General features: G+C 46.3%; 1 protein-coding gene across 1 annotated transcript in view; it reads left to right on the forward strand.

The window, feature by feature from the left end:
- Positions 1 to 13,985, forward strand: part of LOC144479463 (receptor-type tyrosine-protein phosphatase delta-like) — a 526,436-nt gene that overhangs the window by 372,534 nt on the left and 139,917 nt on the right. Inside the window, exons 18-20 of the mRNA XM_078198154.1 lie at positions 5,596 to 6,183; positions 6,928 to 7,025; positions 12,619 to 12,878. Coding sequence (XP_078054280.1) covers positions 5,596 to 6,183; positions 6,928 to 7,025; positions 12,619 to 12,878 — 946 coding nt within the window. The remainder of the gene's footprint in view (positions 1 to 5,595; positions 6,184 to 6,927; positions 7,026 to 12,618; positions 12,879 to 13,985) is intronic.

Below are 13,985 nucleotides of genomic sequence, written 5' to 3' on the forward strand. Positions count from 1 at the left end.
TCTGATGGTTTTATGCTCCAGAGGCAGCGAGGATCCACATGAGGGACTCAGATAGAGAAGAATGAACACCTGAGAGTGGATTACATGCAGATATGAATCTTATTTAGGAGCTCAGATGGTTTATATGTAGAATAATGGATAAAAGCTGAGTGAGTTACAAGATGGCATCAATTTAGGATCCTCTAGTTGTTTGTTGCACTACACTACAAGGTGGTAAATCTCAATAATACTTACAATAACCACAGTAATCGTAAATCTTACACATCACAACCCCCATTCAGGAATACGTTCTGTTTTCAGGTGAAGTTTTATTTAAAGTTTTTCCTTCACTTTATACTTTTGTGTCTGAGAGATCAGCTACACAAGGCTTAATTAAGTATGGATTCCCAAAGGACTAAATCATGCAGATGTGTTTGAGAGAGCGCACAGGCCGGGGGATCTCCTGTGCTACAGATCTGCCATCAGGGGCCTTTAGTGGACGGTTTTTAATTCATTCTTCTCAGAGCCAACAAGTCTGCAGCATGTCTTACCTGCCTCGACCTCTCCTTTCCCCTTTAGTCTGCTGGCTTTTTAAACCTAATCTCGGGATTCACCTGATGACGTGCTTTATCTCATCTTCACTCTTATTCTTTCTAAGTCTTATTATTAAAGTTTATTTATTCGTGACAGAAGCAGGCTTACATTAACACTGCAATGAAGTCACTTGAAAATCCCCTAGTCGCCACACTCTGGCGCCTGTTCGGGTCAATGCACCTAACCAGCATCCAGAGGAAACCCACGCAGACACAGGGGGAAAGTGCAGACTCCGCACCAACAGTGACCCAAACCGGGAATTGAACCCGGGTCCTTGGCGCCATGAGGCAGCACTGCTAACCACTGTGCCACCGTGCCGGCCTGGTGGTGTTGCTAATTATGAGCCTTGGCCATTCACTGGGATATGCTTTGATTCGGGGGAAAAAAGAAGATGACACCATCAATTAGTTCCTGGTGGACCTTTCAGCACCACCTACCACTGACCCAGGTGTACGCCATGTTGGGGTACCACGGCGATGGAGCAGCAGACTGAAGCTACGTTGAGTCTCACTGCCCCCTGTGGGTTAAATTGTTTGGGGAAGATTTTAAAATCGCAGAGTTGGAGCAAGCCATTCGCTTCTCCGCCTAATGACTCTCACCCACTGGCAACTTAATTTTGCTTTTGCCATTGTGATGAATCTATGTTTGGCCAGTCCGTTGTGATTAAGGGAGGCGATGCGCAGGGAGTTGCGAGGACTACGCCAGGCAAATTGTGCCTAGTGCTGCAGTAAATTGAATGAAAAACCTTGCCGTTCATTTACATACAGAACTGCATCGTTAATCAGGACAGCAGTCTGCCGACACTGTCATTACCTCAGAACTCAATTTGCTTAACTGGAAAAAGCTATTACAAAGAGAGCTGTGAGACCTCAGTGACAGATCTCCTCCACCCAGTGCTGACTCACTGCAGTAGACGTTAACTTTTCTGCAGAGGTGGAAAACTGGTGGCAGCAGAAAGACTAGGCTGCCCATTGAAAATTGGATAGGAAACCAGATCTGGGTGTAGAACGGCCAATCAATCCACAGCTGCCCATTCTCCGCCACTCGGAACAAGCAAAACCTTTCCTTAAAAGAAGATGTGCCTTCCCCCTCTCTCCTGGGGAAGGGGTAGAAGTTGATACTGGTTACGGCCATTAATAGCTTCACTCTTCATGGGGCTACTCTTTGTGTCTGAACCTAGCTGGCGAGGGTCGGCAGGCTATTTGATAGCGATGGCCATCAACATCAAACCAAAACTATCTACAACTCACCCAACACACAGCTCTGACGAAGGTTCATCCAGACTCGAAACGTTGGCTGTATTCTCTCTCCACAGATGCTGTCAGACCTGCTGAGATTTTCTAGCATTTTCTGTTTTTGTTAACCCAACACATGCTTCCCAGTGCAGGAGAGATGGCAGCATAGTGGTAATATCACTGGGCCAGTAATTCAGAGGCCCAGCCTTATGCCCTGGGGACACAGGTTTAAATCCCACAATGGCAGCTGGTGGAATTTAAATTCAATTCATTTATAAAAAAAACTTTTTCTGGAAATCATCAGTGAAAACTAATCATCAGTGATGGTGGCTGAGAATCTATCATCGATTGTCATAAAAACCCATCTCATTCACTAATGTCCTTTAGGGAAGGAAATCTGTGTGTAACATGGCAACCTCTAGATGTGACTCCAGACCAACAGCAATGTGGTGCTTCTTAACTGTCTTCTGAAATGACCTAAAGGCCACTCAGTTCAAGGGAAATCAGAGATGGCAACAAATGCTGGCAATGCTCATACCCCATGGAAGGAAAGGAAAGACCGGGATTATAAAAAGGAACAAGAACCAGAGTAATTTTGTTGTCCACCCTCCACCAAAGCCAACTAACTCTTTGCAGTGCCCTCATTGAGTTCTGTTAACCCAGAATAAACCATAGAGGAATCCGAGACCTTCCTGATCCATTTAACCTGGTTGACCTCAGCTTTGTATTTTGCAATTAAATAAATAAGGCTGTGTCCCAGTTTCATTTCTGAGCAACAGCAGAGAGTACTGGTTACACCTCAAAGTCACCAGGAGCGTGTTACATAGAAACATAGGAAATAGGAGCAGGAGGAGGCCATTCGGCTCTTCGAGCTTGCTCCGCCATTCATTATGGTTAATCATTCAACTGAGTAGCCTGATCCCGCCTTCCCCCTCATATCTTTGATCCACTTCACCTCAAATCATAGAGTCATTGAGGTTTACAGCATGGAAACCGTCCCTTCCGCCCAATTTGTCCATGCCGTCCCTTTTTTTAACCCCTAAGTTAGTCCCAATTGCCTGCGTTTGGCCCATATCTCCCCCCATACCCATCTTACCCACGTAACGGATAAACGATTTTTAAAAGACAAAATTGTACCCGCCTCTACTACTACCTCTGGCAGCTTGTTCCAGACACTCACCACCCTCTGTGTGAAAAAATTGCCTCTCTGGACACTTTTGTATCTCTTCCCTCTCACCTCAAACCTATGCCCTCTAGTTTTAGACTCTCCTACCTTTGGGAAAAGATATTGACTATCTAGCTGATCTATGCCCCTCATTATTTTATAGACCTCTATAAGTTCACCCCTCAGCCTCCTACGCTCCAGAGGAAAAAGTCCCAGTCTATCCAGCCTCTCCCTATAGCTCAAACCATTAAGTCCCAGTAGCATCCTAGTAAATCTTTTCTGCACTCTTTCTAGTTGAATAATATCCTTTCTATAATAAAGTGACCAGAACTGTGCACAGTATTCCAAGTGTGGCCCTCCCAGTGTCTTGTACAATTTCAACAAGACATCCCAACTCCTGTATTCAATGTTCTGACCAATGAAACCAAGCATGCTGAATGCCTTCTTCACCCCTCTGTTCACCTGTGACTCCACTTTCAAGGAGCTATGAACCTGTACCCCTTTGTTCTATAACTCTCCCCAATGCCCTATCAAGAGCTATATCTAACTGTTTCTTGAAAACGTTCAATATTTTGGCCTCAACTACTTTCTGTGGTAGTGAATTCCACAGGCTGACCGCTCTCTGGATGAAGAAATTTCTCCTCGTCTCTGATCTAAACGCTCAGACTCTTTATCCTCAGACCGTGTCCCCTGATTCTGGGCACCCCCACCATTGGGAACATCCTTCCTCCATCTACCCTGTTTAGTCCTGTTAGAATTTTATAGGTTTCTGAGATTCCCCTTCATTCTTCTGAACTCCGGCGAATGCAATCCTAACCGACTCAGTCTCTCCTCATACGTCAGTACCGCCATCCCAGGAATCAGTCTGGTATGTCTTCTTCCAAACAAACGTTTGAGGGAAATGGAGAAAAATGAATACTGCTTCCACCACTTGAACCTCTCTAACTGAATCATCGATGGCACAAAAGCAATTCACTTTGTAAACCATTCTCAGCCTTTTGCAAGTGACCTGAATTTTGCGGTTTCTGCACATTAATGCGAAGCTCGCTGAAAGGGCTAGCCATACATCTCAGGAAAAATGGAGCTAAATACAGTGTAAAAATAGTGTAAAACCCCACTTAGAACATGCATTGAATCATACAGCACAGAACGATATCACCCAGCATCTCTGTCAGCTGTTTGAATGTAACCTTGGAAACCTTTCCTTTTCTGAATGCAGTATGTCTGATTCCTTTTTGGAAGTTATTAAATCGACTCGCATAACCTGTTCAGCTCAAAGATTCCAGAACATGGAATTTAGCTTTTAACTTCTGGGGAAAAGTTGACCATCCCTTCTGCTCTCAATCATTCCAATTTAAAATGGTAGGTTTGATGACTATCACTGCATGGCTTTAGTTGACCGCATCCATATAATTCATTGGCACCAGATGTGGGCAGGCGTGGCTTGTGTTTGCAGTGCTGTTGATATAAAGGCAAAATTGCACCCTTTAGGACAGTATATCTTTGGTATTCTTGTTTTCATTCCTCTATTTGTGCGTTTATCTACCCCATGTCCTGTTGTGTGAATCCCTCTATCCCTCCCCAGTCTCCCTTTAGCTGCCTTTTCTGTTGATGTAGATATCTATCTTTCACTTTTCCAGTCTCTCTGTTCTTTCTCTCTCCCTCCCTGTTACATCTTCCCTCTCCCTCATTCTGTGCATGTGGGATTTGCCAATACTCTTCCAGTTTGTTTTGTTGCCTTTTTCTTCTTGGGTTATGCTAATCTTCTTCTTAGACAGACTCTCGGGATTGAGGATGACTTTATTGCACTCCTGTTTGATGGGCTCTGAGGCGGCTGATAAGTCCAGTGCACGATCTGTGGACCCTGCCACATTGAGGGCAGGTGACTCTTGAGGGGTCAGGCAGCTGAGGTGTTTGGAGGTTTGTGCCACCTCTCTGGCACCACAACCTCACCTCTGCATCCTCTCAATGAAGTTTTGAGTAGTGTTTGGTGCCTTCCTTAATAAACCTCCTCCATTTTGGTCCGTCATGAGTCAGAGACTCATGTGAGTCAGCGAGAATGTTTGAGCTCATCAGAGATGCTTTGAGGACAACAATGCTGCACTTTTTCCGAGTGTAAACTGATGTAAAATAGATCTTTTGATGAAGAAGTGAGCCTCAGGTCTACGGAGCTTCCACGTGCTTAGTAATCCTGATATAGTTTTGATAATGCACATCACTTTGTAGATGTGACAGTATAGCTCCCATCTTAGCTGAGACACCCTTGCAGAGGATGGTGGAAATCTGGAATTCTCTGCCCGAAAGGCTGGTAGAGGCAGCAACCCTCACGCAGTTGAGAAGCACTTAGCTGAATAACATGGCAAACAAGGCTATGGAACAAGTGCTGAAAAATGGGATTAGAATAGATAGGTGCTTGACGGCCGCTGTAGACACGATGGGCCGAAGGGCCTCTTTTTTGTGCTGTAAAACTCTGTGAGCCTAATAAAATAGCATTCAAGAAAAATATAATGCTTGTGCAGAAGTTCCGTTCTTATTTGATAGAAATTAAATGTTTATTGCTTTATTAGTCTAATGGCTTTTGGATCAATTACTCATAGATACTCCGTGTGTTTTAAATTTCAGTTCCTGACAGACCCACTCTGTCAGCCCGTCTGACTCAGGAGAACACAGCCGTCATACAATGGCAGCCTCCCTCTGCAACATTTGGTCAACTCCTAGGGTACCAGCTTCAGTTTGGGCGTGCGGATATCCAGCCCCTGTCAACGCTGGAGTTCTCTGACCGCGAGTATCAGTATGTGGCCCACAGCATGCACAAAGGTGCCACGTACTTGTTCAGACTGGCAGCCCGAAACAGCGCCGGCCTCGGGGACGAGGCTGCCACCCAGCTTACGCTACCCGAAGACGTTCCCAGAGGCTACCCGCAGATCCTCGAATTGGCGAATATCACCACCTCGTCTGTTCAGTTTGGCTGGCTGCCCCCTGCCTTGGCGGAAAGGAATGGCCTCATCACAATGTACACTGTGTCCTGTACACAGGCAGGTGCTCAGAGCAACCCCATTGAAGTGTCCACCAGCTCCTCCCAGACTAGCCTCACACTCAACAACCTTAAACCGGACACCAGATATGACATTAAAATCAGGGCACAAACCAGTAAAGGCCCTGGTCCTTACAGTCCTGCTGTTCAGTATCGGACCATGCCATTGGATCAAGGTAGGGGTTATCTATTGCCTTGTCATCCCAGGTGGCGGTGGGGCAGTTTTGGGCTTGGTACACTCTCTTCCACTTACAGTCAACTGCGTCAAACCCCAAGGTAAAATATGTCAGGTCTGCTGAGAGCAAGCTGTTGGTAGCTTCAGAATGCTTCATTGCTCGTGCAGGTAAGGTCATCGTTTGGGGACACCAGGTCACACACAGTAGAGGTGGTCCTCAGTGGGATCTACGTTCCATGCTACAAACACAAACACACAGGTAGGAATGACTGCTGTACTGTACTTCTGACTTTGTAGCAAGAAGCAGTTAGTCCAGATACTCTAGAAGACGGGTAGGCCGCAGGCTGAGGAGGCCAACATGGGCATCTGATGTTGCTTCTGTGCCCAGTTTACCAGATGAGGCATTGACCAGCTGATCCTGCAGACCTGGTAGTACACTGTTGGTTGGGGCAGCAAGATATTGGTGATCACAAGTTTGCAATTTATTGGTGGGTCAATGGTGGTACTTCTGTAGCCCAGGTTAAGGCATCATGCAATGAGGTACAAGTAAAGAAATTAAATATTAAATTGAATATGTATATAAAAAAGCCCAACTTTCTGAGAGATTGAGAAAATCCTTCAAGTGCCGTATTTCAGTGCTGATGTGTTCAGTTTATCGTGTTTGGGGGCAGCCCTTACGGAAAGCTGGTGTCTGTTCACATGGTCGTTGGATCTTTTTCTTTTAATTTGCCTTCTTTTTCAGCAGTTTTCCCTAAAAATTTCCGAGTAAAGCTTGTAATGAAGACCTCGGTGCTGCTCAGTTGGGAGATTCCAGAACATTACAACTCTCCAATTCCGTACAAGGTAAGTTTGCGTTTGTGGCAGCGTGTCTTTAATCCATTGGCATCAACCTCTGGTGCAGCAACGCCGTGGCAGCGAACACCCTACTCAAGGATCGTTCCCAGGCCCACTGCTCGGCAGAGTAACGGGAGGTGTGGGGTGCTGCCAAAGGAAGAGAATGCCAGACCAAAAGCTCTGTTTTGGTGAGGCCTTTTCACTCGCTGTGTAGATACTGGGCTGATTCTGTCTCCAAATGACATTGCCTTGTTTTGCCATCAAGGCGGAACAAACCCAATCCCCATCCCAGTTGCTATCCCACAGCGAGGTAAAGGTGAATGGAGTTTTAAAAAATCCTTCCAAGGCTGACAGTAAGTGATGTGAAACTGGTCCCTGAGCGACATTATAAGCAGCACAGAAAGATGCACCTTACTTATTCCTAAAAGAATGAAGGGAAAGCTAAGAGCAATGTCTTTGTGCAAAAGGTTATTTGGACTGGTAAATTGTGTTGTTGAAAATGGTGTGTAAACAGAATCTCACTGGAGTATGGTTGTTTGAGCCCAACCCTGACCCTTAGTACAGTTCCATTGGCCCTGAATCTATTGATCCTGATTCTTAATGGATACAGTTCCATTCACTCTCACTGTTGTTAGTTAATAGCTGTGCAGGCCCGGATTCTTGCACGCCCTAGTTTAATCAATAAAATGTTCATTGAACGAACCTTTGAACGAACGGCACGGTGACACAGTGGTTAGCACTGCTGCCTCACAGCGCCAGGGACCTGGGTCCGATTCCAGACTCGGGTGGCTGTCTGTATCTGCGTTTCGTCCGAGTGCTCCGGTTTCCTCCCACGCCCCAAAGATGTGCAGGCTAGGTGGACTGGCCATGCTAAATTGTCCCTTAGTGTCAGAGGGATTAGCAGGGTAAATATGCTGGTTTACGGGGATAGGGCCTGGGTGGGATTGTGGTCGGTACAAGCTCGTTGGGCCGAGTGGCCTCCTTCTGCACTGTAGGGATTCTATGAAAATCTATGAAATGATCCCGCCGGCCGCATTTTTATGTGAATACTTTCAGCTGCAATGCTGCGGTGAACTAACGGACTGATTAAAATTTCCAGATTCAGTAATGATTTTAAACTTAGTATATTTTCAAATTGTTTGATGGGATATGGCAAGAACAGCATTTGTTGCCCATCCCTAATTGCCCTTCAGCTAAGTGGCTCGCTCAGCCATTTCAGAGGGCAGTTAAGAGCCAACCACATTGCTGTTGTTCTGGAGTCACATGTAGGCCGGATCAGGTAAGCAGATTTCCTTCCCTGTAGGACATTCGTGAACCAGATGGGTTTTTCTGACAATTAATGATAATTTCATGACCACCATCACTGAGACTAGCTTGCAATTCCAGATTTAGTTAGTTGAATTTAAATTCTAGGAGCTGCCACCATGGGATTTGAACCCATGTCCCCAGAACATGACTCTGGGTTACTTTAATGGATTTCTAGGCTCTCATCCAAGAACGCCTAATGAGGCTTGGTTGGGAGCCCATAAGTTCTTTATGATGTTGAAACAGCTGATCCACAGGGAAAGTATTGCCTGGTTGACAGCTGAGTCTCTCTGTTCTTTTCTGTCAATTGCACAATGTCCATTTACACAAGATGAAGAGGTTTCAAGTCCTTGCAGTTTCTGCTAATGATACTTTAAAGGATCTGGATGATTGACACTTTTATTGTGTGCAGTAAAAAAGAGTTTTTTTTAAGAAAGTGGAAAGTTATCAATGAATGACATTTTTGAAACAAACTTTTTTAACACATCCTACTGTCACTATTGGTTCTATATTGTGTATAGTGGGTGAACGGACAAGGAAGTAGCTTGCCCTGGGGGGTATGAAGTGCCATAGGGGTTGAGTGGGGGCGTTAATTCACCTGGGGGTGCAGATGGGGCTTGGGGAGTTTAAGGGGTGAGGGCTGGAAGGCCTTTTTTCATTATAACTGGGACAAAGTCCCACAGCACTGAGGTGGGCCTTTGCAACAGCTCATCTCAGTCCTTTGCAGCCCATCTGAGAGCATTTTCCCAGGGATGCAGGCCCAACTGCAGCCTGCACTCACCCCTTTTCAGAATGAAAACCCCACCTCTCCTGGCACTTTCTCCCGAGCCAGGCAGGCAGGCCATGCCTGGAATTTTCTCAACTCCCACTGTCTGTAGCAAGGATGTAAATCCAGCCCTAATCGAGGGATGCTGTTATCAGTGTTGGTATTTTATGGGTATGTGAAGCGGGCAGCAAACTGGGATGGATGCAGTGCTGCAAAGCAAGCTCATATCTGTGGTTCCTCAGCTGTCCAAATGTTAGCCTGCAGGTACTGCAAGTAGTTAGGAAGGTAAATGGGACCTTGTTGTTTATTGCAAAGGGAATAAATGGGAAGGTTTTGTTCCAGTTGTAGAGGGAATTGATGAGACCACAATGGCCGCCTTCTGCACTGTAGGGTTTCTATGCTTCATAGAAATCATAGAAATCATAGAAACCCTACAGTGCAGAAAGAGGCCATTAGGCCCATCGAGTCTGCACCGACCACAATCCCACCCAGACCCCTACATATTAACCCGCTAATCCCTCAAACCTACACATCTCAGGACACTAAGGGGCAATTTTAGCATGGCCAATCAACCTAACCTTCTATTTCTATGGTTCGCATCTGGAGTACTGTGTACAGTTTTGGTCTCCTAATTCAAGAAAGAACACAATTGCATCTGAAGCAGTTCAGAGAGGTTCAGTTAACTGATTCTTGGGATGAAGCGGTAATGAGGAAAGGTTGGACAGTGAGGTCTTGATCTCAGCCCTCCCCTCAGTGACATACCCCACAGCTAACACTCACTGTGAAGCCTCCCACACGAGCAGCAGTTACACAGATGAGGCGCCAGTGGGCCTCTAATGCCTGTACCCAGAACCGTACCACCGCAGGGAGTTTGAACCCTCAGGGGAGGGAGAAGAGTCAGTGTCTGTGAAATGCCCCAGACGGCCACAGCTGACTTGAAAGAGGAGCACAGAATAAATGACTTCAAATTAGTTTGAGTAATTATCCATGAAATAAGATAACCACCAGAAAGCAATAGAAAGTGAGTATGGATGTCAGAAAATAGATGTGCTGATAGACGACAGTCTGTCGAGACAGTGGGAGGGATACCAGCAGACTCGGTCAAACATCAAGGGCAACGTAAGTAATATTCCATTAACACTGCGGATGAGAAACATCACAGTTTGGGATTATTATAAACCTGTGAAGTTGCCTTCTGCTTTGGGAACACTGGTAAAATCAGCACTTATTTTGTCCTGATTCGCAGGAACACAAACATCTCATATTTGAAAATTGTACTGTGCCTGGGGATCGACTCCCCCTCGCCTTGAGCAGCCTGTTTCCAAACAGTTATCATCATCTGCAAGCTCGGGAGAAACACAAGTGCTGTCAAACCCTGTCAAAGCGAAACGACAACAAAGCATTTCAAACATCTCACCATAATACCTACCTCACTGAAGGCTCCGACTAGCTCTGAGGGCACTCGTATCCTCCCAGATCTATCCCAATACCACGCTTCAGGCGTGAGACTTGAAATTGGAAATCAGCAAGTTATTCAGCCACAGAGGCATTGGCACCAAGCCCCATCCGGCCCTCATCCAATATACCACGTTCCACTTTTCATCCAGGATTGCTGGTCACGGCTCTGCATTGGGGACTATGGCCGATTGTCTTTGTCCCTCTGTAGTTTAGACCCAGTGAAGTCCAGAAAGCATTGACAAGGTGCCTCATCAGAATAAGAGCTCGTGGCATAGTGGGTAATATATCAGTATGGATAGAAGATTGGTTAGCTGACAGGAAGTAGCTAGGTCTTTTTCAAGTTGGCCACAGTGGGGCCACAGGGATCAATGCTGGGGCCTCAAGTATTGACAGTTTATATCAATGACTTGGATGGAGGGATCAAATGTATGGTGGGTAAATTTGCTGCTGACACAAAGGTAGGTAGGAAAGAAAGTTGTTAAGAGGACATAAGGAATCTGCAACGGCATCGTAGAAGAATCATAGAACCCCTACAGTGCAGAAGGAGGACATTCAGCCCATCGAAGTCTGCACCAACAAATCCATCCAGGCCCTGTCCCCGTAACCCCACATATTTACCCCACTAATCCTTCTAACCTACACATCCTGGAACACTAAGGGAAAATTTTGCATGGGCAATGCACCTAACCTGCATATCTTTGGACTGTCGGGAAACCAGAGCGCCTGGAGAAAACCCACGCAGACACAGAGAGAATGTGCAAACTCCACACAGAGAGTAACCCAAGCCGGAATCGAATCTGGGTCCCTGGAGCTGTGAGGTAGCAGTGCTAACCACTGTGTCACCGTGCCGCCCGTCGTGGTGCCACTTAACCTATGGACAGGTTAAGTGGCTAAGCTTAACCTTGGCAGGTGGAGTGGGAAAATGTGAGCTTGTCCACTTTGGCAGGAAGAATAGAAAAGCAGAATATTATTTAAATGGAGAGAGATTGCAGAACTCTGACGTACAGAGGGACCAGAGTGCACTGGTACATGAGTCACAAAACATTAGTATGCAGGTACAGCAAGGAAGGCAAATGGAACCTTGTTGCTTATTGCAAGGGGTTTGAAATGGGGAGGTTTTGCTTCAGTTTTACAGGGAATTGGTGAGACCACATCTGGAGTATTGTGTACAGTTTTGGTCTCCTAATTTAAGAAAGGATATAATTGCATTTGAAGCAGTTCAGAGAAGGTTCAGTTGACTGATTCTTGGGATGAAGGTGTTTTTTTATGAGGAAAAGTTAGACAGTTTGGGCCTGGATCCATTGCGGTTTAAAAGGAGAGATTATCTTACTGAAACATAAAAGAACCTGAGGGGACTTGACAGGGTGGATGCTGAAAGGATGTTTCCCTTATGAAAGAAGCTAGAACTAGGGAACATAGTTCAGAAATAAGGGGTGGGATTTACACATGTGGTCCCGCCACTGTCAATGGGGTTTCCCGCTGTTTGCATTTTCTGCTGTCGAGAAGCCCTCGGCAGGCGCTCGCTGTTGGCGGGACCAGACGATCCCGCTGGCGGGAACGGCCAGAAAATCCCAACCATGGGGATTCCCATTTAAGACGGAGATGAGGAGAAACTGGGCATAATTTTACCAAAATTTGTCAGTGTCAGGTTCAGACTGAAGACTGGTGTGTATCTCTCCAAAGGGTGTCCCGATCTCCAATAGAAAACACAGAACCTCCCTACCCCACATACATGGGAGACTACCCCCCCCCCCCCCCACACACACACACACACACACACACACACAAGGGAAAAACCCCCAACCCCTGCCCAGCGGAAAAGCTCTCCATAGGAGCCTCCTTGGCACTGCCCTCTGGCACTGTGTGAAATAGATAAAATCAGATGTTTTAGGGTGAATTTAAATACTTAACAGCATTTTCTCCTGATTAATTTCTTGTAATTTGATTCCTTTCCGAAGGTCCTGGTGTGGTTCTAATTTAATGCCACACTCCTTGCTCAATGTTTTGGGTTTAAAAGCACTATCTTCTCAGCCCTTGTTTTTGCTCCTTGCTCCGCTCTCTGTTTGTGCCCAGATCCAGTATAAAAACGGTCAGTCTGTCGTCGAGGTAGATGGGCGAGCCACCAAGAAGCTGATCACCAACTTGGAGCCGGACAAGGAGTACTCCTTCGTGCTGACAAACCGCGGCAACACGGTGGGTGGCCTGCAGCAAACGGTGTCGGCTCGCACTGCCCCGGCCATCCTGGGGGGCAAACCCTACCTCATCAAGAAGGTGGAACCCGACGGCACCCTGATGGTCCGGATGCCGGAGGTGGAGTCAGTGACCCCGGTCATGTAAGAAATCGCCAAATGTAAAATGTTCAAACTGCGTCACATTCATGTGCCTTGTCAGAGGGGTGGGATTGCAGGACTCTCCTGCAAAGCTTAACGACATAGTTTTCATTTGTATATGGCCTTAAAGTATTTTTAATGACTCCCTCTCTCCGTCTCTGATCTCTGCATGGGTGTTTCACATCCCACCCGAACCCTGTCCTTGTCCAACTATACAAGTGGCAATAAAAACCACAAGATAACAAACAGGAGTTTGCTGGCTCCTGCCCCTGCCCCCAACCCACCCAAATACTGTTTCTCAACAGGGGAACTGAAGTCAATTGCAGTGGTCCAATTGCTATCAGGAGAGGCGATGGCAGGGTGGTATTGTCACTGGGCTAGTAATCCAGAGACGCACAATAGTGTGCAGTGGACCCAGGTTCAAATCCCACCCATGGAAGATGGTGACTTTTGGGCGGCATGGTGGCACAGGGCTGGCTCACAGCGCCAGGGACCCGGCTTGGATCACTGTCTGAGGGGAGTTTGCACATTCTCCCCGTGTCTGCGTGGGTTGCCTCCGGGTGCTCCGGTTTCCTCCCACAATCTGAAAGAAGTGCTGGTTAGATGCATTGGCCATGCTAAATTCTCCCTCAGTGTACCCGAACAGGCTCCAGAGTGTGCCGACTAGGGGGTTTTCACAGTAACTTCATTGCAGTGTTAACATAAACCTACTTGTGACACTGATAAATAAAATTAAACTTAAAGCATTCTACTGAACCAGTACAAGGCACAAGTGCCACCTCAGTAAGCCTATTTGTGACACTGATAAATAAACTAAACGAATAAACTAATATCCCATTTAAGATCAACCATCTGAACATAGACCTCAGGCTCAAACCTGGGCCTTCTGGCCTTCAGTGCGGTACAATTTTGCTGATACAAAAGCAGAATATTGTGAATCTTGGAAATCTGGAATAACAACAAAAATGCTGGAAATACTCAGCAGATCTAGCAGCATCTGTGGAGAGAAATGGAATTAATGTTTCATTTATCATTGGGCCATTGAGCACTTCCTTCCATTATCTCCGATACTCTAATAAAACCCTCAAGCCTCTCTTTCCCTGGGGCGAT

This window comes from Mustelus asterias, chromosome 26, assembly GCF_964213995.1.
Source record: "Mustelus asterias chromosome 26, sMusAst1.hap1.1, whole genome shotgun sequence".
NCBI classification, from domain to species: domain Eukaryota; kingdom Metazoa; phylum Chordata; class Chondrichthyes; order Carcharhiniformes; family Triakidae; genus Mustelus; species Mustelus asterias.